Source organism: Centrocercus urophasianus, unplaced genomic scaffold (assembly GCF_019232065.1).
Source record: "Centrocercus urophasianus isolate 14NV4802_14NV808 unplaced genomic scaffold, USGS_Curo_1.0 seq_37, whole genome shotgun sequence".
NCBI classification, from domain to species: Eukaryota; Metazoa; Chordata; class Aves; order Galliformes; family Phasianidae; genus Centrocercus; species Centrocercus urophasianus.
The window spans coordinates 5,507,932-5,529,428 of NW_024884944.1; the positions used below are offsets into that span (position 1 = coordinate 5,507,932).

Below are 21,497 nucleotides of genomic sequence, written 5' to 3' on the forward strand. Positions count from 1 at the left end.
CTTCCCTTCCCTTCCCTTCCCTTCCCTTCCCTTCCCTTCCCTTCCCTGTCTGTGATTTGTGTTTAAGAAGTTGCCCAGCAGAGAAGTCTGGGCAGTGACAGTGTTACCCCAGGTGTACTTCAGTACAAGACAGTGCTGCCTTTCTCCTTTAGATGCTGAATGCTTTTCTTCCATAAAAGCGTGACACGTTTGCCTCTCATTTTCACATCAAATCTAAATGTTTTGCACAAACTTTGCCTTTTTTCTTATTTAAAGACAGGATGCAGAGTCCTCTGGGTGGGGACCTGCAGTGTAGCATGGCCAGTGCTGGGCTGGGGGTGAGGGCAGCCCCACAGCTGCTCCCTATTGGCACTTTGTCAGCTGAGGCTTCAGATCCTCCTCCTGCCCTGCAAGCAGATCCACCAGGCAGGGACACAGCCAGCTCTGCCTGGGGGAGCAGTGCCTACAGGGTGCGAAATGCACAGCATCTCTGATCCCAGCACACAGCAGGAGCTGTGCTGGGAGTGCAGCAGGGCGAGTGCCCCCTCAGCTCCAGTCCGCCCCCATTCCACCTCCCCTTGCAGTCCAGGAGGGCTGGCTCTCCCTAGGGCCCTTCACCTCTCACTCTTTTGCCCTGGTTCAGTTTCTGGGTGTTTCTGCACAGGAAGTGGTGGTGTTTGTTTTCCTGGCAATGCGGGGACTCAAAGCACAGTGGTTGGCACCCGGACGTGTTCTGCCTTTCAGGTCAAGCTGAAAACAAGCCAAGCCCTAACAGTTGGGTTGGAAGAGGTGGATTTCCTTCTCCAAAGCAGCTGCCTGTGTGTCTCAGTCCTAAGCTGCTCTGTCTGTTGCTCTCCCTGCCACCTTTCTGCACTATTTAGCAGAGCCCATCGCCTCTGTTGGGAAAGAGGTGAAGGTAAAATGGGAAACAGGTGACCAGCACCCACGGGGTGATCCGACTTTGCTCCTCACTCTGTGACGATGGGGATTCTGATTTCCCTCTCCCAAGGATGGACGTGAAGGGAGGGCATGAACCTGACAGCACCAGGCTCTGCCAGGCTGGGAGGTCAAAAGCACAAACCAAAACAGAAGCACAGAGCACTTTATTGGTGGTCACGCATTGGCACTGCGTTACAGACAGCTAACGGTCTCCACTTAGAGAGAGATTTAAAGCCCCAGCAGGGAGCATGGATAAACGAGAACCCTACCATGCACCCCAGCTGCTTTTGTTTTCCTGAAGCAGCAGTGCTGCTCTTACACAAGAGGGCAGAGGAGGTGCCTGATGTGCTCCACATCCTCAGGCCATTTTAGTGTGCTGCAGGCAGCCCCTGGGAGCACAACAGGAAGCTGCAGGCTCAGCCCTTGGCAGCAGCTCTGTAACCATGAAACTGGTGTGAAGCTGAATAAATGCAGCAGGGCTTTTGGCAACCCGTGTCTTCCCTGCAGCCTCCGCTCAGCTCTGCTGCTGCCTTGGATCCAAGTGGAACAGAGAGCACTTGCTCAAACATTTCCCTGCATAGCTTCATACTGCCATATGTCAAAGTTCAAGCACCCATGCGGGGCGCTCAGCTGGATTCTGCACAGCGTCAGGCATACAGGAGCACCAGTTATACTGGTTTAAGTCATAATTGTGCTCTTAACAGAGACTGGGAGCAGAGTCCACAAGCACATGCCAAGCAGCATGCGCAGGGTTGGCCTCTCAGCCAAGGCATGGCTCACAGCAGAAGCTGCCAAGAAAAGAAAAGTTGCACCACCAGCTTCGTCCTTCCCTGCCCCCACCAACTGCATTCTTCTTCTCCCTTTTTCTGAAGTAATCCTTCCTATGGGGACCTTCACCAAGTACATCAGCATCCTGCAGGTCAAACAGATCATTGATATGCCCCAGGTAAGGAGGAAAAGAAGGCAGACAGCACCCAACACTGCTGCATGCTGACCGAGCTCCCTGCCTGAGCTCCTGGCAGCAGCTGCTGGAGCAGCTTCATCCAGAACAAGGCGGGGGGACCTACAAGCTCTTCAAGCACCCCAAGGTAGAGAGACTCACTGAGACTTGGCTAGCTGGAAAAGCAGCCAGCCTGGCACCGAAGCTCAGGACCTTCCTCACAGCAGTATATAGTGAGCTCTCCTCCCACCACCACCCCACCCCAGAGATGAGTTCCCCCAACCCACACCTGGCCAGCATCAGAGAGGAGCCAGGCCACCCCCGGTGGCCAAGAGGGGACTTTGTAAAGAAAACTTTCCCCACCCCAGCAGCAGCAGCACATCAAGGCCTCTGCCCGAGTGATGAGATGCAGAACAGTGAGCACAGCCCCTCCAAGCCCTGCCTCCCACCTTCCAACATAGGGGTAGAGTACCGCCAAGAAGCAGCGCCCACCTTCCTCACAGCCCGGAGGTGCTTCTGCCCCTGGAATCTGCCACCACCTCCTTCACCCAGGAAGATACTAAAGAAACACAAATAAACGGAGAACTGAGCTGCCACACCTGCACGATTCAACAGCGCTGCTCACCATCATGCTGCTTCTCCACACCCAGGAAAACAGGCTGGAGGAGCTGCACCCCACCCAAAGGGGCAGCCTTTGGCCAACCAGCACCACCAAGGGAAGCCACTGCTTCTGCCAACAGCCAGAGGGAATGGGGCCTGGGGAGTACAGAGCCCACACCAGGCAGGGTGCAGGGGATTGAGGCTCTGCTGCATCCGAGGACCAGCATGCAGCACTCACCTGCAGAGCTGAGGTCTGCCTGTCGGGTCAGCTCAGCCTCTGCTCTACATGGAGGGCACACTGCATCCTTCGGCTGAGCTCCATCACTGCAGCTCCTCAACAGGGAGATGAAGACAGGGCTGGTTGCCTTCCTCTGGGAGAAGAGCTGCATCAGGACATGAGGAGAGGGGCAAAGAGAGCAACTCCAGGGTGCTGAGCCCCTGCACCCCATTGCAGGAGGGCAGGGAGCAGCCCAGAGCAGGAAGCAGCACCAGGACCCCCAGCTCCAGCAGGGAAAGGCTGCTGGAAACCCCCCCCCACCACCAGCACCTCCCGCACTTCTCACTGCCAGAACCCCATCCTCCAGGGGAGCAGCAGGCACACACCTCCTCTGTGGTCCTGTTGTTTCTGGAACTGCTCTCAGGTTTGAGCTGATCCTTATTGCAGCCCTCAGTTGCCCTGCAACAGAAGATTGAAAAAAAAAAAAGGAAGTGAGATAGAACAGATTTCAAGCATTTCTTCCATTCTAGCAGCACCTTGTGTTGTTTTGTATCCCCAGAAAGAAGTACTGGGGCTGGAGGAGCATGGTTGCATCCTGCTCACTTCCATTGCTGCAAGCAGAGGGGGCTGCAGCACCCACAATCCGCTTTGGCAGGGCTGGGGGTACCTCAGGGCTGTGCTCAGCCTCAGGAAACAGAGCAGAAAAAGCAGGTTGGGAAGCCAATAGCGGGAACTCTATAAACAGCCCCCAGTGGCGTTAAGAGGCTTTGGGACCAGCCCTGCCCTGGGATCCCATCCCACAGCAGGTGGGAGTCACTGCTTTGTTATCATGGCTGGGACTCATTAGAGCCACCCCAGACCCTGCCCTTGGGGCTTGGCTCACACAGACCAGCACGTCCCCATGGAGGTCCCACTGTGTGTCCAGGCGGCCACCTGGCTGTGTGGGTTGTGGTGCTGGGGTGGGATGAAGGATGCACGATGAGGGATGCAGGCAAAAGGAGGGCGAAGGATTTGGGGTGGTCCTGTGCAGAGCCAGGTGGACTCAATGATCCTTCAGGACATTCCGTGATTCTGGGATGCGGAAGGGCTGAGGGATGCAGGGTGCAATGAGGTGGGTTTGGATGCGTGGGCAGAGGACGTGAGGCTCAGGATGAACAATGTGGGATGAAGGATACTGATTGATTCTCTAACAGTTGAAGTATACGTAGACCCAGAAAGGTTCTGCTGACAAGTATTTTATTAAGCACACGTGCTAATTTAAAGCACCATGATACTCTTGCTGCAGGATCCACAACGAGGGGGTATTTGCATTAGGAACTGATCAGGGAACAAAGGCTGCCTTCTCCCACCTGCAGTGCTGGCCGTGGTTTTGTGACCAACGACCTCTATGAGCTGAGCTGAGGAAGGAGGACTGGGAGCTCCTACGGCCCCACAGCACAGCGATGGCTGAAGGCACAAAGCACCTCCCCTTGGGGAAGCTCCCAGGAGGGGGGTGGGATTCCCTGATCTCGCGTCCATCCCAACCCCCCGGGTTCTGTTGCTCACTCATCAGATCCCTCACAGCTCCCATTGCAGCCCGGCGGCTTCTCCACACGCGATGGCACCACACAGAACCACCAACCGTGGGCTGGACGCCCCCCGTGTCCCCCTGCGGTGCGCAAGGCAGGGGGGCAGCGTGGCTGGGGCTCAGCGCCGCTCAAAGAAAGACGTGAGACCACGCTGGTGTTCCAGGGAGCTTTTATTGAGTTTAAATCAACAAAATCAGGATTTTATCATGTCTTATTTTCGCACTCTGAACTCGTGAAACTCTCTGCGAGTCGGTGCTGCGACACACACGCATCCAGAAATACATTCTCAACCAATTCTCAGCTCCGCCGGAGAGTTTGCCAATTACCAATTTAACCAAACGCCAATTTTCCCCTCCCCCCCAAAAGTTTGCAATGATTTGTCCGTGTTGTTCACTGATTAACAGTAACATTCAACTTCCTGACTAGGGACCGGTGGGTTATGATGCCCCACCTGAACTGCAATATTTTTTTCTTCAAATAAAGTTGCTTTTATTTTTGTTTTTTTTTTTCTGTAACGGGAACAATGACTGTTTTCTTCTCCTGCCACCCCTTCCCTTTAATTATTGGTTAAAATACAGCAAGGCTGTATCTTAATAAACCCATCCCTCCCACCACCCCTCCTTACCCTTCCCTCGTCTAAAGCAGAATTTAAAAATGCTTCCACGCAGACACGTCAGCAACGCCGCAGGAACCGAGCCGAAGGCAGGGGACGATGCAGCACAGCCTCCAGATGCTCTCTGGTCCAGAGCCCTCGTTTATTATCAACTCCAATTAAAGAGGCTGCGAGTTCCCAGCAGTTGGAATGGCTGTTGTGCCCAACTGCACGACAGCAGAAGGGAGCTGCGCTGCGCTCAGCTGCACTGCGGCCTCCTGCAGGACGGAGCCGCTGCACAGCGCTGTGCTGCAGGCTGCCCCCCTCCCCATCACTTCCATCACAAGGCGCGAAGCATTTTTAAATCCTGAGAGCAGACACCCACCCCCAACCCGAGTAAAAAAAATCAAAATCAAAATCAGAATGAGATGATTTGATACCAACGTGCGTACGACAAATTCATACCGAGCTTCCGTGTTCTTACCCACAACAACAACAACAACAAGTCGCAGAGCGCAAAGGAAAGATGCTCCCATCTCATTCTGGAAATTAAAAGACCTATTTGAGACCAACCCACCCCCCAACCCCCCCGAGGGAAAGCCCTACAGAGCTGCACCCTGAGGCCGGCCTGCAGCTGATCGGAATAAATTGGCTGCAGATTGGTGTCCATCTCTTTGTGGCCATTTCAACTCAATTCAAGGAGTTTTAGACTTTTGGGAGGAAAAAATGCAGAATTACTCGTATTATCATTGATGCCATCTTTGTCAAAGGAAGTATTTGGCCCAAGGGCTCCTCTGCTGAAGGAAGAGACTGGCTCCAAGCAATGCACAAATGCAAAGGCTGGCACGACCAGAAAAAGAACAGGGTGTTACAAGGAATCTCAAGAAGCCAAAATCCATTCACAATTGATCTCGGGGAGAAAAACAAACAAAGGAAAAAAAACCCTAGGCTTACCCTAGTCGTTTGGAGCATCTTTCCGTTTGCATCTGTTGGAGATAGCCTGTTAGCACCAAGAATAGGCTGCTTCCTTCAGCACTGGAAGCCGCCTAGAAATGGTGCCCCCGATACTCAGGTAAGTGCCAATCCTCAATAAGAGGCCAAGTTTAAAGTAATACTTTCCATTTAAAAGTTCTGTGCTTCAAGAGGGACCATCAGAGCATGGCACCGGGCTCACTGCCCCCATCAAGCAGAGCACACGCACCTCACCCCACACTGCTGTCCTGTTCTTGCCACACGCGTGTGCCCCGCCAAGATCCTACACTTGTATTTACATTTGTCATGTCTTTGTTGCACTAAAACGATCCCTCTTCTGACTCTCTGGAAAAATCATAAGCTGGCTGCAGTACAAGAGCAAGATTTTACTTTTGGTCAAAGTTTGCACCCACAAAGTCCCACCCCCGCCCCCCTCCCAGCACCCCAAAGTTGTTTACATTTAGTACCTGCCAGTCAAATGTAAGCTGTGTGGCTCACAGAGTGTCTGTGACCAAGCTCTTGAGTTTGTACTCTAGTGCAGCATTTGCTACAGTTACGGAGTCACTGCTGACACAAAAAAAAAAAAAAAAAAACAAAAAAAACCACCCTTTCCATCATCTTGTAAAGCTGTTGTCAGGAGGCACCTGGTTTGGTGAGTGTGTTCCTCGAGGAAAAGGACAGGAAAGTCTGCCTTTTGGTTCCAATCATACTCAGAACAACAGAAAAAAGTGTGGGAGGGGTGAAAAAAAGGGAGAAATTAAGACAATTAATTAATTCCTGCCTCAAAGTAAGCAAGCATAGTGTGAGTGCAGCATCTGTATACAGAATAAATGAGCAGAAGGGATTGCATTTGTCCAGGTGCCTCCTGACGCTGTTGTTGAACAGGCTAAAAGGGAATTTTAAAAGTTTACAGTTTGATTTGTCTCACTCCTTTTGCCTGGAGATCAGGCCAAACATCAAGCATGTTGGGAGGGGCACAATTTAAAGCAACACCGTTTGACCAGGAGGCGTCCCAGCGACAGGCAGCAAGCGGTGCCTGAACAGAGCGATGGCGAGCAGCTCTCTGCAGCCCCAGGCACACGGACAGGGCTTCACCTGCCCTGCTCACCCAACGTCTGTACTGAGGTCGTGCTGGGCAGAAAATACGCAACGCTGCAGGAAATCAATCGTTCCCATCGAGCTCCAGAACTGTCCGTTCATGCATCTCAGTTTCCTATGGTTTAAGCCCAAATCCACGCCTTACGCACGTCCTGCTCAGCAGCGCTGACACCCGCCGCATCCCCTCGTGCCACGCAGAACGCGGCTCGTGGCACCTTCAGAGCTTGCCAAGTTCCTGAAGTTTCTAAGGGGAAAATTGAAGAGCGTCTCAAACGAGCTGAGCCACAGACTGCTGAGACCTCAGGGCCTCGCAAATGATCTCCTCCACACGAGTGGCACCGGCAGCGTTGCTGACAGCGGAGCAAACCCACCCCGACCAGGGGCACACGAGGAGGCTGCCCTGCTCACAGCATTTCTCATCGCTTAGTGTTGCAGAAAACTGAGCCCCTCTCATCTTTAGCTGCTCCCATAATCAGTCAAATCCCTTTAACCCCAGCAACCTTCATCAAAAAAAAAAAAAAAAAAAAAAGAACAAAAAAGTTATATATGAACCCAAACAGGAAAAAAAAAAATATTTACAAAGTTTGTACAATATACACATCTGATTTTCTATGGGACACACTGCACCAGAGGAAAGAGGGCCACGGCTCTGAAACAAGTCTACATATCAAGTGCTGGAACTACTAATGGAGACTTATGGTAACCAGTCTTTAGTGTTCTGCTAGAGCATAGGGGTTTTCTTATGGCTCCTGCAAGAGATGACAGGCTACTCTTTCCTTCTGGAGCTACGATGCTGCACCTAATCAGCCCAGATTTTAAGTTGGTTTTGTTTTAAATACAGGTATTTACAGTGTGGGTGAACTGCAGATGCATATCAACTCCTCCAACTAAAGAAAAAAAACAAAAAGGAAACAGAAGTTGAAGACAAAGTAGTATTACCAATAAGTTTCACCTCACAGCCCTGGCCTCGAGTACTTGGAGAGGAAGAGAGGGGGGAGAGAGGGGAACTTTGACCTGAAACCAAAAACGGCGGCTGACTCCTCGGGCTGCGTCACAAAGGTGATGTTCTGAATGGTCTCATAGCATAAGGCACTTTGCACGAATAAGTAACAAGCTCTTTAGCTTCAAAACAGATGAGTAACCAGGGAGAAGTTGAAATGCACTCAGTCGACGGTTGGAGAATTTGAAATCGCAGACAAGCTCGTGTTCAAAGATTCTTCTCTTTCCAGGGTTTCTCTTCTTCCCTTGCTGCCCCTCCCACCCAAAGAAAAAAAATTTAAAACCAGCAGTTAGTGCAACTAATGTTCAATCAGCACACAGTGCAAACGAGTGGAAAAACAAAAAGACATTCCTCCTTTCATCTTCTTTCTTCCTTGCTGCCAAATTTAAAAAGAAAAAAGGCCGAGCTCTTTAGTCTTCATAGTTCCAAAATGAAAAGACGAAGAAAAACCCACAAAGAGAAGGGTATCCCCAGAGAAATGATGTGTCACAGATGTGGATCAAAGGGCTTCACCTTCTGGCATATGTAGTCAAAGCCTGAATAAATAAATACACAAATGACAACCTGCAATAAGCCAGCTCTGTGCAAAACCTAACAACTGAATCACGCTGACTGTGGGGCAGCTGCACAAAAGCCGCCGCCATGGGGTGCAGTTCAACCACTGCCCCTCAGATGTGCCTCTACCACCCAACTTCTCTCCCCAAGGAAGCCACCCGAGAACCCTGCCCAGCTTCACCGTTTGCTTTGCTTTATTCATTTTAAAACATGGAGAAAGCTCAGCCAGCAAAGTAGAGGCCACAAGTCAACCTGAATGACCAGCTGGCTAGGGCTGGCCTCCAGTTATTTCAAAGAGATACAGGCTTCGTTTTAATTTCCATTTTAATTAACAGACTGTTTCTTCGGCAATTTTTTTTGTCAACAGAGAGCAATTTCAGCAGCTTTGTTAGAATTCTTAACTCGTGATCTCTAAGAGAAGATACACCACAGAACTCCCTTCAACCCAAATGGTTTGTAGCATCTCAACAAGTAGCAGATCAAATATTGCCCAATTGCTGTGGCTGTGAGAATAACAGTTTCCTTGGATTGTGAATCGACTCAGCCTTCTTCCCTCAGACAGCCATCAAAAAGTCACACTTCCGAAGTCCTTGCCAAAGAAACCTCATTTTCTTTTTATGTTATGTAGACCTCAAGTGGCAACACAGATGAATTACAGCTCTGTTACCTGCTGTGCTTATTGCAAAAGTTGTACGAATCAAAGGATGCAAAACAAATGAGGCACCCATGGCTTGAACCTGCTTCTCTCAGCTGCTGAGGCGAGCAGGCTGTTCTGTTGGTGCTTTGTTCTTAGGAGAGCTGTGTTCTCTCCTCACCTTTCTAATCATCACTTTCTGCCCGTTCTTCTCTTAGCTAAGAAATACAGAAAGAATTCACTCAGCTGCTCACAGCCATCCTGTCTCTACACAGGATTCCTAGACAGGATCCCCCCATCTCCTCTGACAGCCTACTTCAAACCCTTGTTTTCACATCCCAATGCTCCTCAGCACAGCAGTTTCCCCTCCTCCCCCACAGCGCCACTCCAACACAACTCCAAGTCAGCACATACGCACATGGTTACTGTTTCTCATCTTCTACAGGTTCACTGTGGTATTCTGCCACGTAAAGGCTCTTGTCAATGTTGCTTGGTATGGGTTTGATTTCAGTTCCCAACTGCTCCTCAATACTTTTCAGGTTGAATCGATCATCATAGGTGATCAAGTTGATGGCCAGGCCGAGATGTCCAAAGCGACCTCAAGAAAGAAACTCAGACTGAGTCACAGGAGGTCAACTGAAAAGATTCTGCAGTGCTGCTAACACAGCTCCCTGCTTATAAATGTCCACCCGGACCTGCGAGCTCACACCAACATCTGCTAAGGACTTCCTACTACCAGTAGAAGTCTTCCACTACTGCAGCGTGGAACTGTGTGAGCAGGTTTGTTCTTCACTGCCATTCTCAGCACATACCTGACACCACAAACACCTTGGAGCACATGGAGACCAACAGACAAACAAGACCCACCATACTTAAAAACCCATGGAAACCACGTTTTCAATACACAACCTTCCCAAACTGCAAATAATAAACATTGGCAAGCGTCATGGAATTAAAGCAAAAGGTGCCTTTTTCCCCCCTCATTCTCTTTTTTTGTTTCTTTTTTTTTTGGACTAGGCTCTTCAGGCTCATTTAAAGAGCACAGCCATTTACTCAGGTATTTGTGAAGAAAATCCTACGAGATGGTGCCTGTAAGTAAACATCAGAAAAAAAACAAAGCTACTCAAAATAATTATCAAGTACAGTAACAGAAAGAATCCAGCCAAAGCCTAAGGAACATTACAGCTATCAGCACGGTCGTTCCCCAAAGATGTTTCTCTCCTCTCACCTGATCTGCCAATACGATGGAGATAAGTCTCTGCCAGCTTTGGAAAATCAAAGTTTATCACCACATTCACAGCTTGGATATCAATACCTCGGGTAAACAGATCTGAAAGACAACCCAGGTCACAGAGAGCATTAACTTCCATGAAATCTAATGCTGGGCTGGGAAATTTAGGAAATGTACATTTCTGAACACGGGTTAGGACTAGTTCCTAAAGATAAGCTCTCTGTATATCAAGACATTTTGCATACAGTTCTGTTACAGCCTCCTCCTGCTCTTTATCCATTTTAAGCATAATAAAATAAGAACTATCAAGACATCAAATCTTCAGATCTAGGTCAATAGAAGTAATTCACACCAAGCCAGTTTTTGCACATGGAGTCTATTTCTGAGCTGGTCACCTTATATAAGCACCTCATCAAATAAGGCATGCACTGCCATTATCACAACAGACTTAAATTGAGCTACATCCTGCTAACTTAACTATTTCTGTTTCATTTCAAGTGAGTTTTGTTAGCAGCTCTAAGATAACTCAGGTCATATACAGACCAATCAGAACTGCAAAGCATTTAGAAAAGATGAACTACAAACATTTATGGAATCAGTAAATCATTATTCAATAATCCTAGCCACCGTTCCACCTACAGTGCTCCTATTTCATATCCAGCAAATTACAGAACACTCAAAAGTTAGAACATACAGAAAACATAACTGAAATACAAAGTATGATCGCAATGAAAGGATTTGTTAACATGCTGCACCACCATGGTTTGACTACAAGAGAAAGCCTCTATGCCTCTCCACCAGCAGAGGGGCGGCCAGCAGGGACAGGGAGGTGATTGTCCCTCTCTGCTCTGCTCTTATGAGGCCCCACCTGCAGCACTGTGTCCAGGTCTGGAGCCCCCAGGACAAGAAAGACAGGGAGCTGTTGGAGAGGGTCCAGAGGAGCCACAAAGATGATCAGGGGCTGCAGCACCTCCCCTATGAAGACAGGCTGAGGGAGCTGGGCTTGTTCAGCCTGGAGAAAAGAAGGCTGCGGGGTGACCTCAGTGCAGCCTGCAGTACCTAAAGGGAGCCTGCAAACAGGAGGGGAATCAACTCTTTGAAAGGGTTGATAACTGCAGGACAAGGGAAATGGTTTGAAGTTGAGGGAGGGAAGATTGAGGTTGGATGTCAGGGGGAAGTTCTTTGCTATGAGAGTGGTGAGGTGCTGGAACAGCTGCCCAGAGAGGCTGTGATGCCCCGTCCATCCCTGGAGGTGTTCAAGGGCAGATTGGATGGGGCCCTGGGCAGCCTGGGCTGCTGTGAAATGGGGAGGTTGGTGGCCCTGCATGTGGAGGGGGGTTGGAGCTTTGTGATCCTTGAGGTCCCTTCTGACCCTGGACATTCTGTGATTCAGGAGCACTGCAGCCCATTACACACAAGTATGACAAAAATTCTCTTACTAAAGCAGATAAGTTTTATCACTAAACAATTGATCTGTTATACCTGGGCTAATGGCTACTCCATCACAACCTTCAGAAACAGAGAAATGCAAAGGAACTCTTACCAGTGCAAACAAGATTGCGGCATAAGCCATTTCGGAAATCATGGAACACGCGGTTGCGATGCTCCTGGAAACACAGCAGGAAAAATCCAATTAAAGAACAGCTCGACTTGCAGCTGAGTACTCAATTTACAGCCACAAATCCCACCCTCACCTCCTCATGAACACCAGCTGACTCAAAGCTGCTCGTTCTACTTCTCAACACCAGGATTTTTTGGTGCCCAAAGCGTATCTCCATTCCCAATGCTTTGACCATCATCTCTCCCAGCCCCGTGCCAAATTCTATGTATTAATATCTTACATCCTAAAAATGTATTTGTGAGCATTTACATAAAATCTGGAAACATCCTTCCTTTAAAACTTGCAGTAACTCCATTTTCCAAGGCAGCGTGTTTTCCACCACTGGATCAGTCAGTGATGGATGAGCCAAGTGTCTGTGCAGCCTCTCCTCTTATCAACAAGCCGCTCTGGACCACGCAGATTAACTTGTATCATTTCCAGAGAGAGAAATGAACAAGTTGCAGCGTCCCATCAAACAACCAACCTCCATTTTTACCAGAAAGATGAACTATTGACAAACCAGAGAAATGAAAAATCAGGTCTCAAGCAACCCATCTGCACATCTGTGTCCTCAACACTGACATCACCTCCACTTCTGCTTCAATTCCTGCTCCACATATAGCCCAGCAAATGTTTGTCTTATCTGTCAGGCCAATAAACAGCTAGGTTACCATTAAAGCTGTTGCTTTAATTTGTTCTAGCTTACATACAAAATGAAAAATATTTTAAAGTCCTACTGCCTTCTGCACATCACTTCAACCTCCTGTGATGCCCCAGTTCACTGGCTAACAAGGAAAGCTACAGCATGAAGCTTGAGGATGTGAGCTACTCTCCAAGTCATATAAATCCTTGTGCACCAAGGCCACGTTGATATTTTTCACGGCAAGGCCACGGGTGCCAAATTGCTATGCAGTAGTTGGCACTTCTACTAAGAGCTCTGATCAAAGCTGCCTCCCTGACTTCTCAGATTGCCCTACAGCATGGAGCTTGCAGTCATGCTGTGTGCTCACCTCAACTGAGTACTGCTCTGTTTGGATTCCTAAATACCAAGTCATCAGTTTGGAAAGAGCTAAGTGCAGAAAATGTCTGGACACAAAGTGGAACCAAAACAAAATACATTTTCACAGGATAGGTAAATTTAAAGCAAGCCTGAGACTTTGTTCAGCTATGCAGTAGAGCTGAGAAGAACCCAGGCAGCAACTGCTGTAACCTCATACTTACCTGCCTCATTTTAGCATGGATGTAGAAGCAGGAATAGCCCAACTGGGAGATCTTTTTGGCTAGCAATTCAACCCGCTGAGAGGAGTTGCAGAAAATGATCGACTGGTTGATCTGGAGCTGGACATATAATCAGAGCATTCAGTAAACACAGAATTTTAACAGCAAATCTAAGGCATGCATCTAAATCCCTTTCAAAAAGCAGGGAGAACAGGAGCTGCAAGCAATTCATATCATATATATTTCTGAACAGGGGAAAAAAAACTGCAAGGCTCTGCACCACAAAAGTACAGGACAAGAATCATTTCTAATTTCAGCTTCTACAGCAGCATTAGTGCATTGTGTCAAGGAAAAACCTCCATCACCTTAAGTCTTATTATTCATTTTGAAGGGGCAAAATGCTTCTGTAGGTTCTTGGCCCTCTCTCTTACCCTGGAAAACAGCGTGTTGAGGCAGTGAACCTTCTGACGCTCGGTGACGTAGGCATAGTACTGGGTAACTCCCTTCAAGGTCAGCTCCTCCATCAGATTAATCTCATAGGGTTTCTGCAAATGGGAATTCTGAAAGACAAAGAAAAATCAGGCAGGCGAATCTACATGCAAAGCAGCATAAAGACACCCGATCCTCTGGCACACCTCCATTCCTCCAAGGCAAGAATGCATTTCCCAGCCACTCCGTATTTGCCATAAGAGAGGGCGGGTCAAACGTCAAGAAAGATTACTTATAACTCCAAGGCACCAGGCCACACTAAAAGCAGTTACCTTCTGTCCCATATTTAGGCTGATACATGAATCAAAAAAGCACAGGTGCATAAATAATAGCAGCAACCACACAGCACTCACTGGAGCACCCTGTGCACAACGCCACATCGTGTGTCAGAGATTCCAGCTGCACTCACCATGAACTTCTGTACACTCAGAGGGAAAGTGGCTGAGTAGAGCAAAATCTGTCTGTTTTTAGGTAGCGTGAGAATAATGTCTTCCATTATCTGAACAAAATCTTGAGACAGCAACTTATCTGCCTGTAACAGAAGTACAAGACAAGACATTAAAGAGATGGGACAAGATTCCAGTCTCCTGGTAGTGTTACACTGCAGAAGGAAAAGATCACCAGGAATAGCCTCCTCTCCAGCTTCATGATGGGATTGCTCCCTTTGGAGTAAATGCTACACTCTAAGAGACATCTGATTTAGCTGCTGGAAACAGGATTCACCACTTAAAGGAAGTTTACATTTCCTGGTTTTCAAAACAAAATCAAATTAAAGAAAAATAAATAAAATCCAAGAGCCTTCACACAATTGTTTTCTCAACCTTCTCACTCAGAAGCCTGTAATCTCTCAGACATTCACAAATCACATGCCCCATCCTGCAGGCATTCAAGGCCAGGCTGGATGTGGCTCTGGGCAGCCTGGTCTGGTGGCTGGTGACCCTGCACACAGCAGGGGGTTGGAACTGGGTGATCACTGTGCTCCTTTGCAACCCAGGCCATTCTGCGGTTCTATAAAAAACCCAGGCCTATTCTATGGTTCTATACAATCAGTTTATATGAACTTGTGTTAAGCACCACCCATTTGTTATGCACTGAAACTAAACAAAATGCATTCCCTCCATTCAGAAGTGACTGTTCATCTGTTCCACAGCAACAAAAAAGTAAACAGAGAAGTAAAACTTTCTTAGGTGGCTTTCCTAAAAAATTCCCTTCTTCTGCCAAAATACCTTCTCAAAACACCAAGAAATGAATTAGTTTGGTATCCTCAAGCAAATCTACTTGTTGCTGTGCATAAGGAGGTGGCTGGCTAAGACACATCACTGCTTTAACCTATTAAAGTGAAAAGTGTTTCAAGGTGAGTAACTTGCCTCATCCAATACTATCATCTGGACATGCTCAACTTTTGCTACTCCTTTCTTGATGAGATCGAGGATTCTTCCAGGGGTAGCTATCACCACATGCACTGTGGAGTCAGAAGAGCAAAAAAAAAAAAGTTAAGGCAACTCAGGCAGTGTTTCCAGCATTCAGAGACATGTTTTATACCAAGGGTTTGAGAAAATAACTAAATACTGCGACAAAGACACATCACAAACTATTTTCTAACAAGCAAACAGTAACACAGGCGTAAGAGAAAAGTACAAATTCTCTGACTCAGGACAAAAGCCCCAAACAAACAGTGATTGTAATGCAGCAAAGTGCTCCAACCTGTATCATCAAGCCTCATTATGTCATCTCGCAAATTGGTTCCTCCTGTTGTTGCCATCACTTTGGCACCTCCCATGTGTTTGCTGACTTGGATACAGATTTGACTGACCTGCAGGGCTAGCTCACGGGTGGGAACAATCACCATTGCTGAAAGTTAAAAGTACAGCATGGATTACTACCAACACACAGTCTTCAATACTTCCCTGCAGAACACGGAAGCTTCACAAAAGCCACGTTTCAAAGTGTTGCAGTTCCACTATGGATATCCTGATAGATACTAACAGAACTTCTAGCAGCTGCTTACAACAAGATAAATCCCACACACCCCAGACACTCGCTCCACACAGCTCTCCCAGCCACCACACTTGTTTATTACTCCAAATCCACTTTTTGGGGCAGGAAGTAAAGCCTGGAAGATACCTTCCAATTCAAGTTCCTTAAATGAACCGTGCAACTTTGACAATCCCACCTTCCCTCCACCATTCCCCACGTCCTTGCTTTACAAGTACAAGCAGACAACCTACATCACTGCATTTCACCAACCAGCTTTGGATTCAAGTCCAGACAGTGAGCACCACCACCATCACCACCCGCATGCAGCTCAGGCAGACCCGTCCCAACTGACCTTGTATGTTGTCCTTCTTTAAGTCTAGCCGTTCAAGTAAGGGAATGAGGTAGGCTCCACTCTTGCCTGTTCCATTTTTCGCTCTAGCCAAGATATCCCTACCAGATAAAGCAATGGGGATGCTCTCCTCCTGCAATGACAGTCAATGCATGAACAATCACAAACTGGGCTCACTGAAGAGATGAGCAAAATCCACCTCTCCTCACTAACAGTGTAACATTACGTGTTTACTCTGTGAACAGAACATCCTGCAAGTACTGCGCACTCGCAGTGGGAAGGAGTTAAACCTATCAGCAAAGAGCTCTCCAACATCACACAATACTTCTGCTCCCAGTGTCCCAAATAAAGTTCTTATTCTGCCCAGTGTTGGACACTGCAAGCATGGGAAACCCATAGTGACACATCAGCAAAAAGTAATTAAAAAAAATCAGAGAAAAAAAAATGAGGAGGCAGCGACAGACACTTGCAAACTCCTCCAACAGAAAAAGATGCACATCTCTCAATGCTGGAAATGCATCAGCCCATGTAATTCCCAACCTGCATGCTTCTGTGACAGACTTTTCAAAAGAAAGCCTGCTGGTTTTGAGACTTCAGCCATTCAGTATTCATATTCAGGCCACATGTATTCTTCATTTTGCTTTCTTTTGCAGCAACACCTGAACAACCCAAGTATCTACAATCTTTTCATTTGGAAAAGGTGATGTTAGAATCTGTTTCAAAGCAGATATGTTAGAAATAAGCCATAGCTTTCTCCATTCCTTACAGACAAAGTGGCCCAGCTCTCAATGATAACTCTCCAAGCCATAATTAAAAACAAACTGACACTATCTTGCCCCCAACAGCAATTTCACACACATCAACAGTTACTCATAAAACAACTCTTAAAAGCAAGAGGAAGGGACAGAAAACTTACTGACACATTACTCTCCTATAATCTCCATTATGACTCCTTCCAGATGCTCACGATAAAAAAGCCAAGAATGGTGATAAGGCCATACAGACACCCCTGTAACAACTGATATGCAACCTACAGCAAATCAAAGTTCCCCAGGAAATGTGTAAGAACAGCCCTGTTCTCCCTGTGACTGCCATCACTACTGATGCTACTGAAAGAGGAACACACTGATGCCTCCAGAGTGATAAGGAGAGGCTGGTTTCTCTAAAATCTCAGTCAATCCCAATCTCTTTGTCAGCCAACAGCTATGATTTACTTGGACACCAGTGCTTCTTCCCTTCTGCAGTCACAGAATCCTGCTGTTCAAACCCCCAGTTCCCCAAGCCATGACACAAGTGTTCACCATTTAAGCACAAGTAACATCAGCGAGTTTGTAAGAATTAAGCTGTTGCTTAGAACTGGTCTGTTTATTTTAACAACCTGAATAGGAGATGGCTTTTCCCAGCCCATTTCAAAAATTCCCATCAGCAACTCCCGTTTCAAACAGTAATCTTCAAACTCATTTCCTTTTGTGGAGGTCACGTCCTGGATAAGCAGAAAAAGCACATCCATAAGATTAGGTCACACAACCACAGCCATCAGCCAGAGCAGAGGAGAGGCTGCTCGTGCAGGAAGATCAGAAAGCATGTTCCACTACTAGACACGAGCTCTCACTTCTCCATGCAGTATCACACAGTGCAGAAGTAAATGATCAATTTTCCAAAACCCAAAAACACTCCTGTGAATCTACAGGACATCTTTTGATTTCTGCCTTGCAGAAGGCATCGGACCCAAGCTGCAGGAGTGATAAGAAATAATTAAACTAAGTTGCTGAGCTTCACAAAAGAAGCATCTAATGCTAAGAAGCAACTAATTTTAAGAGACCAAATTAATTTTACAAAGCAATTTCTCATTTAAAACAGCTGAGAAAAAGTTTAAGTGCTATGGATCTTATACTACTGGTTCACTGCAGCTTCTCCCACAACTTCCATTCCTGCAATTCAAGCATCCTTACAGAAGTTTTGATTCTCAAATCCTTTGGAGGGAGTTTTAAAGTCTTCTTCCAGTCATCGCCAGGTCTACAGCAAAAGAAACAAACAAAAACAAAGGCTGGTTTAGCAACTCTGTTTTGCATTCTGATTTTCTTGGCAACAGTGATTAACATGTAATATTTTCAGCTCCTGTGTGCTGAAAGCATCTACAAGTACAAGCTCCAGTCTCTTCTGAGCAAAGTGGGATGCAACAGGCAGGAAATGGTAAACAAAGGCACTGAGCAGCCTGCCAAGTGCAAAGCAAACTTGGGAAATCTGTGTCTTGTCATGATTCCAGCCCCATTTTTGGGCCACTGAATCAACCCACAAGAACACAGGTTTCAAAGTGAGCTCTGACAGAGCGATGTCAAAGTAATAAATCCACACAGGTATTTTCTACTACTGGTGTTAAAAAATAAAAAGACCCACATTTCTGAGTTCAGGAACTGTCTATTTTATATCCATGAGTAATGCAAGATGAAAATATTTCTGGGGAGAAAACCAAGTGAACACATACTACGTGTTGAACATGTTCTCAATTTGACTCTCAGTGAGATTCAGGCACTTTTCCCCTCTGAAAAGACCCCACATGGAAGAGCACAAGTTCTCCTCCTCCCCAGTCCCAGTCAGAAATCAGTTCTGATGACTTCTGATGAGTTCTGCCCCTCGGTTTGGGTAGTAACCCAGTTTAAAAACACAACTGAATATGAGCTCAGCAAACATAAAGAGCTAGAGCATCCCATGACACTCACTCCAGCACAGATTTTCTTCACCAATAACTGAGCAGCAAAACAGAAATTCGTGTTGCTTGGGAGGAGTGGCAACTGTGGGAGGAAAAAAGTGACCTGCTATTGTAACATTCAAACCTCACAGATCTGAGGGAATTTCCAACCAGCATGAATCATTAGCACACTTCCAACAGCAGTTTGATGGGAGAAGAGAGACAAACAAGAGTGTCATAAAGGTACCACCTTGATATGATCCCTTAGGCTCTAATTGAAATTGGAGTGTTACACAGGGAGTGCAACACCACCATTTAAGTTCCATGACAAAACAGAACCAACTGGGAAGAGTTTCCCACCACAAAAGAGATCTGCAACAACTAACCCCACAGCAAGCAAAACTGGAGTAAGATTAGGCTGTGCTTCCTCCTTTGTCTTACATTTCTGTTCCTTCCCACACCACTTAAAATGGGCAAAGAAAACAGGATGCTGCTGCTCAGTGGGCTGCCATTGACAAGCAGCCACACGTTCTGAAAAAGCAAAGCATCAAGTTCAATTTTCACAACAAATAAACTGCAAAGGTAAACGTCAGTGAGAAGCTCACACCTGGAAAGACAGCTTTCTTTTCATATCACACATTCCAGGACACTTCTGTCATCAACGCCATAAAACAGAAGCAAACTTTTTAGAAGCATGTTCCCACTCATGTAAGCATTACTCTTAAGGCACTCGATACCAATACTCACTTAATAGTGGTGGTCATGCTCTGTGCTTGCTGTTGGGTGCCGTTGTTGATCGTGTTGGCATTTTTCAGCTGGTTCATCTGTTGCTGAGTCTGTGTGCCTCCACCTCCTGGGCCCCCGCTGGGTTTCACAGGGCCTCTCAACTGCCCGTTCTGACTGGATAGACCCATTATAACAGGGTTCTCTGTTCTGGCCGTGCTCATGTTTCTATGTTTAAAGATGTCTTTTTAGACTTCAAAACTTTGAAAGTCAGTACAGAAACTGTAATAACAGTTTATTAGACTCTCCAAAATGAAGAGATAAATAAGTCTTGCTCAATATATGAGTCCTTTATTGCAATGCAGGCAAGCACCTGTAAGTCACTCAAAAGTAAAGTAGTAACTTGCTCTGATGCACTGTGGATCAACTTTTTTTTTCTTTAAAAAAAAAAAAAAGCCCTCTAACAAAGCTGAGTTATATCAGAATTCACTTGCTTCAATCTGAAAGAGAAGCAGACAATCACAATTAATACACGGACTTCTGTACACACAAATCCTCCAGTTTGCCTCTGTATTCTCAAACAGCCCACAGAACAGCACGTTATGCAAACATCACCTCTGCACAGACAGCACAACGCAGTTCTTGCTTTTCTGTTTCCTCAGCACAATTAAACACATATCAAACCTTTTCTCCCTGCTGTGAAGCTGAGCTGAGGTCACCAGAGATGATTCTGTAAACAGCTGTGCTTTCAGTAGCCTTGCAGGGACTGCTTGAAAAACACTACCTAGGCACAAATTATCTCAAGTGCTTCGCCTGTTCTTCAAGTTCCTTTTCTGCTGGGACACAGAAAAACCACCATTCTAAGCAACAATGTTAGGCACAAGGCTTTGACAGAAGGCAAAGTGACAGCATCAAATGGAAATTAGCATGAGGCCTAAAGAAACATTCGACTCCAAATGCCCTTTTCACATAAAAAGTGAAATCAAAGTGATCTTTAAAAATAAAAAAGAAAGAAAACCTTCAGCCAACTTCCTCCAGCTCTCAAGTTCTGACAGCTTATTCACAAACTTCTAAACTGGGTATTGATTGAACTCCATTCAAAACAGAGAAGCCCATGGTATCTTCAAGCTGAACGCACACAGCAGCTTCTCACTGAATCTAAGCAACCATGGCTAAACGAAGCAGTTGGTAAAATACATTTATAGCATGCATCCAACTCCCTGCTCACACGCTCTGCATGACGTTCTCTTCCAGCTGCCCGCACAAACTGCACACAGGAGCTGGAAGCAGACTGTCTTCAGAGGGCTCCTCCAACCTGAACCGCTCCATGGTTTGGCACACGACTTAACCCTGACGCTGCATTTGCCAAAAACATTCCTAAAGCCACAGAGATGACACAAAGTCTGCAGCGTAGGGACAGAAAGCAAGTATGGCCCAGAGACCGATAGCTCCTTACAACGCATTTAAGGAGCCAATCCACTTCTGGTTCAAAACCCTCCAGAGGAACAGAAAGTGGTGCTGCTGGCCTGGGCAATTTGTTCCAACAGACAGAAAATGCAAGGGAAAAACTGCTTGCCCCTCCCCCCACCCTCCTAAAGCATTTCTACAGAAAATAAAAGATGTACTAGAGAGCATTTCAAGAGATTGGAAAAGGAACTCAAACACCTCTCACGCTGCCCAGCTGTTTCCATGTGCATCAATTATAAATTCGCAGCGAAAGTTTAAAATCGGGTCCTTTTCCTGCTTACTTTCCTGACTAAAACCAGTTACAGATTCTCTTTGGGAAAAGGATTCTCCTTCCCATTAACTTGGTAAAAACCACGCGAACCAGAAAAGTAACGCCAGGCACCGATAGCACCCTGATCCGAGCAGCAGCAAATTCTCAAATATTTGCAGCACGGAGAACCTCCCGGCTCCCTGAGGCTCACAGCTACGCTTTAAAAGGACGCAGACCAAAGCACAAAACAACACCTCGCCAAACGCAGCGAATCACCGCCCCGCTCGCCAAGAAGCGCCACCATTTCACGAACGGCCCAGCGGAAACAGGGCCCCGCACAACTTTCCTTCGGGCCGCCCCCAGCCCCATCCCGCCCCAGGATCGCCGCGGAGCCGTACCGGCCAGGCCCC

The 21,497-nt window shown here is 47.0% G+C and overlaps 2 protein-coding genes across 2 annotated transcripts in view; both read right to left on the reverse strand.

The window, feature by feature from the left end:
- Positions 1 to 2,478, reverse strand: part of BTG4 (BTG anti-proliferation factor 4) — an 11,610-nt gene extending 9,132 nt beyond the window's left edge. The window contains exon 1 of the mRNA XM_042832095.1: positions 2,351 to 2,478. The gene's annotated coding sequence lies outside the window, so the exon portion shown is untranslated. The remainder of the gene's footprint in view (positions 1 to 2,350) is intronic.
- Positions 2,479 to 4,395: 1,917 nt separating this feature from the next.
- On the reverse strand, positions 4,396 to 21,426 carry DDX6 (DEAD-box helicase 6). The gene is made up of 13 exons (XM_042832028.1): positions 19,395 to 21,426; positions 17,911 to 17,974; positions 17,337 to 17,441; positions 15,962 to 16,091; positions 15,337 to 15,483; positions 15,000 to 15,094; positions 14,042 to 14,164; positions 13,575 to 13,703; positions 13,147 to 13,263; positions 11,869 to 11,932; positions 10,323 to 10,424; positions 9,513 to 9,692; positions 4,396 to 8,441 (listed from the first exon to the last, which is right to left on the reverse strand). Exons 1-12 carry the CDS (start codon positions 19,592 to 19,594, stop codon positions 9,517 to 9,519), a joined length of 1,452 nt encoding a protein of 483 aa, XP_042687962.1. The 5' UTR covers positions 19,595 to 21,426; the 3' UTR covers positions 4,396 to 8,441; positions 9,513 to 9,516.
- Between the last annotated feature and the right edge of the window lie 71 nt (positions 21,427 to 21,497).

Coding starts and splice junctions, on each gene's coding strand:
- DDX6 (XM_042832028.1), bottom strand. CDS start 19,594: ATGAGCACGGCCAGAACAGAGAACCCTGTTATAATGGGTCTATCCAGT. Junction 15,484..15,961: donor AAAGAAGGACAACATACAAG/GTCAGTTGGGAC, acceptor TTTAACTTTCAG/CAATGGTGATTGTTCCCACC. Junction 9,693..10,322: donor CCATCGTATTGGCAGATCAG/GTGAGAGGAGAG, acceptor TTCTTTCTTGAG/GTCGCTTTGGACATCTCGGC.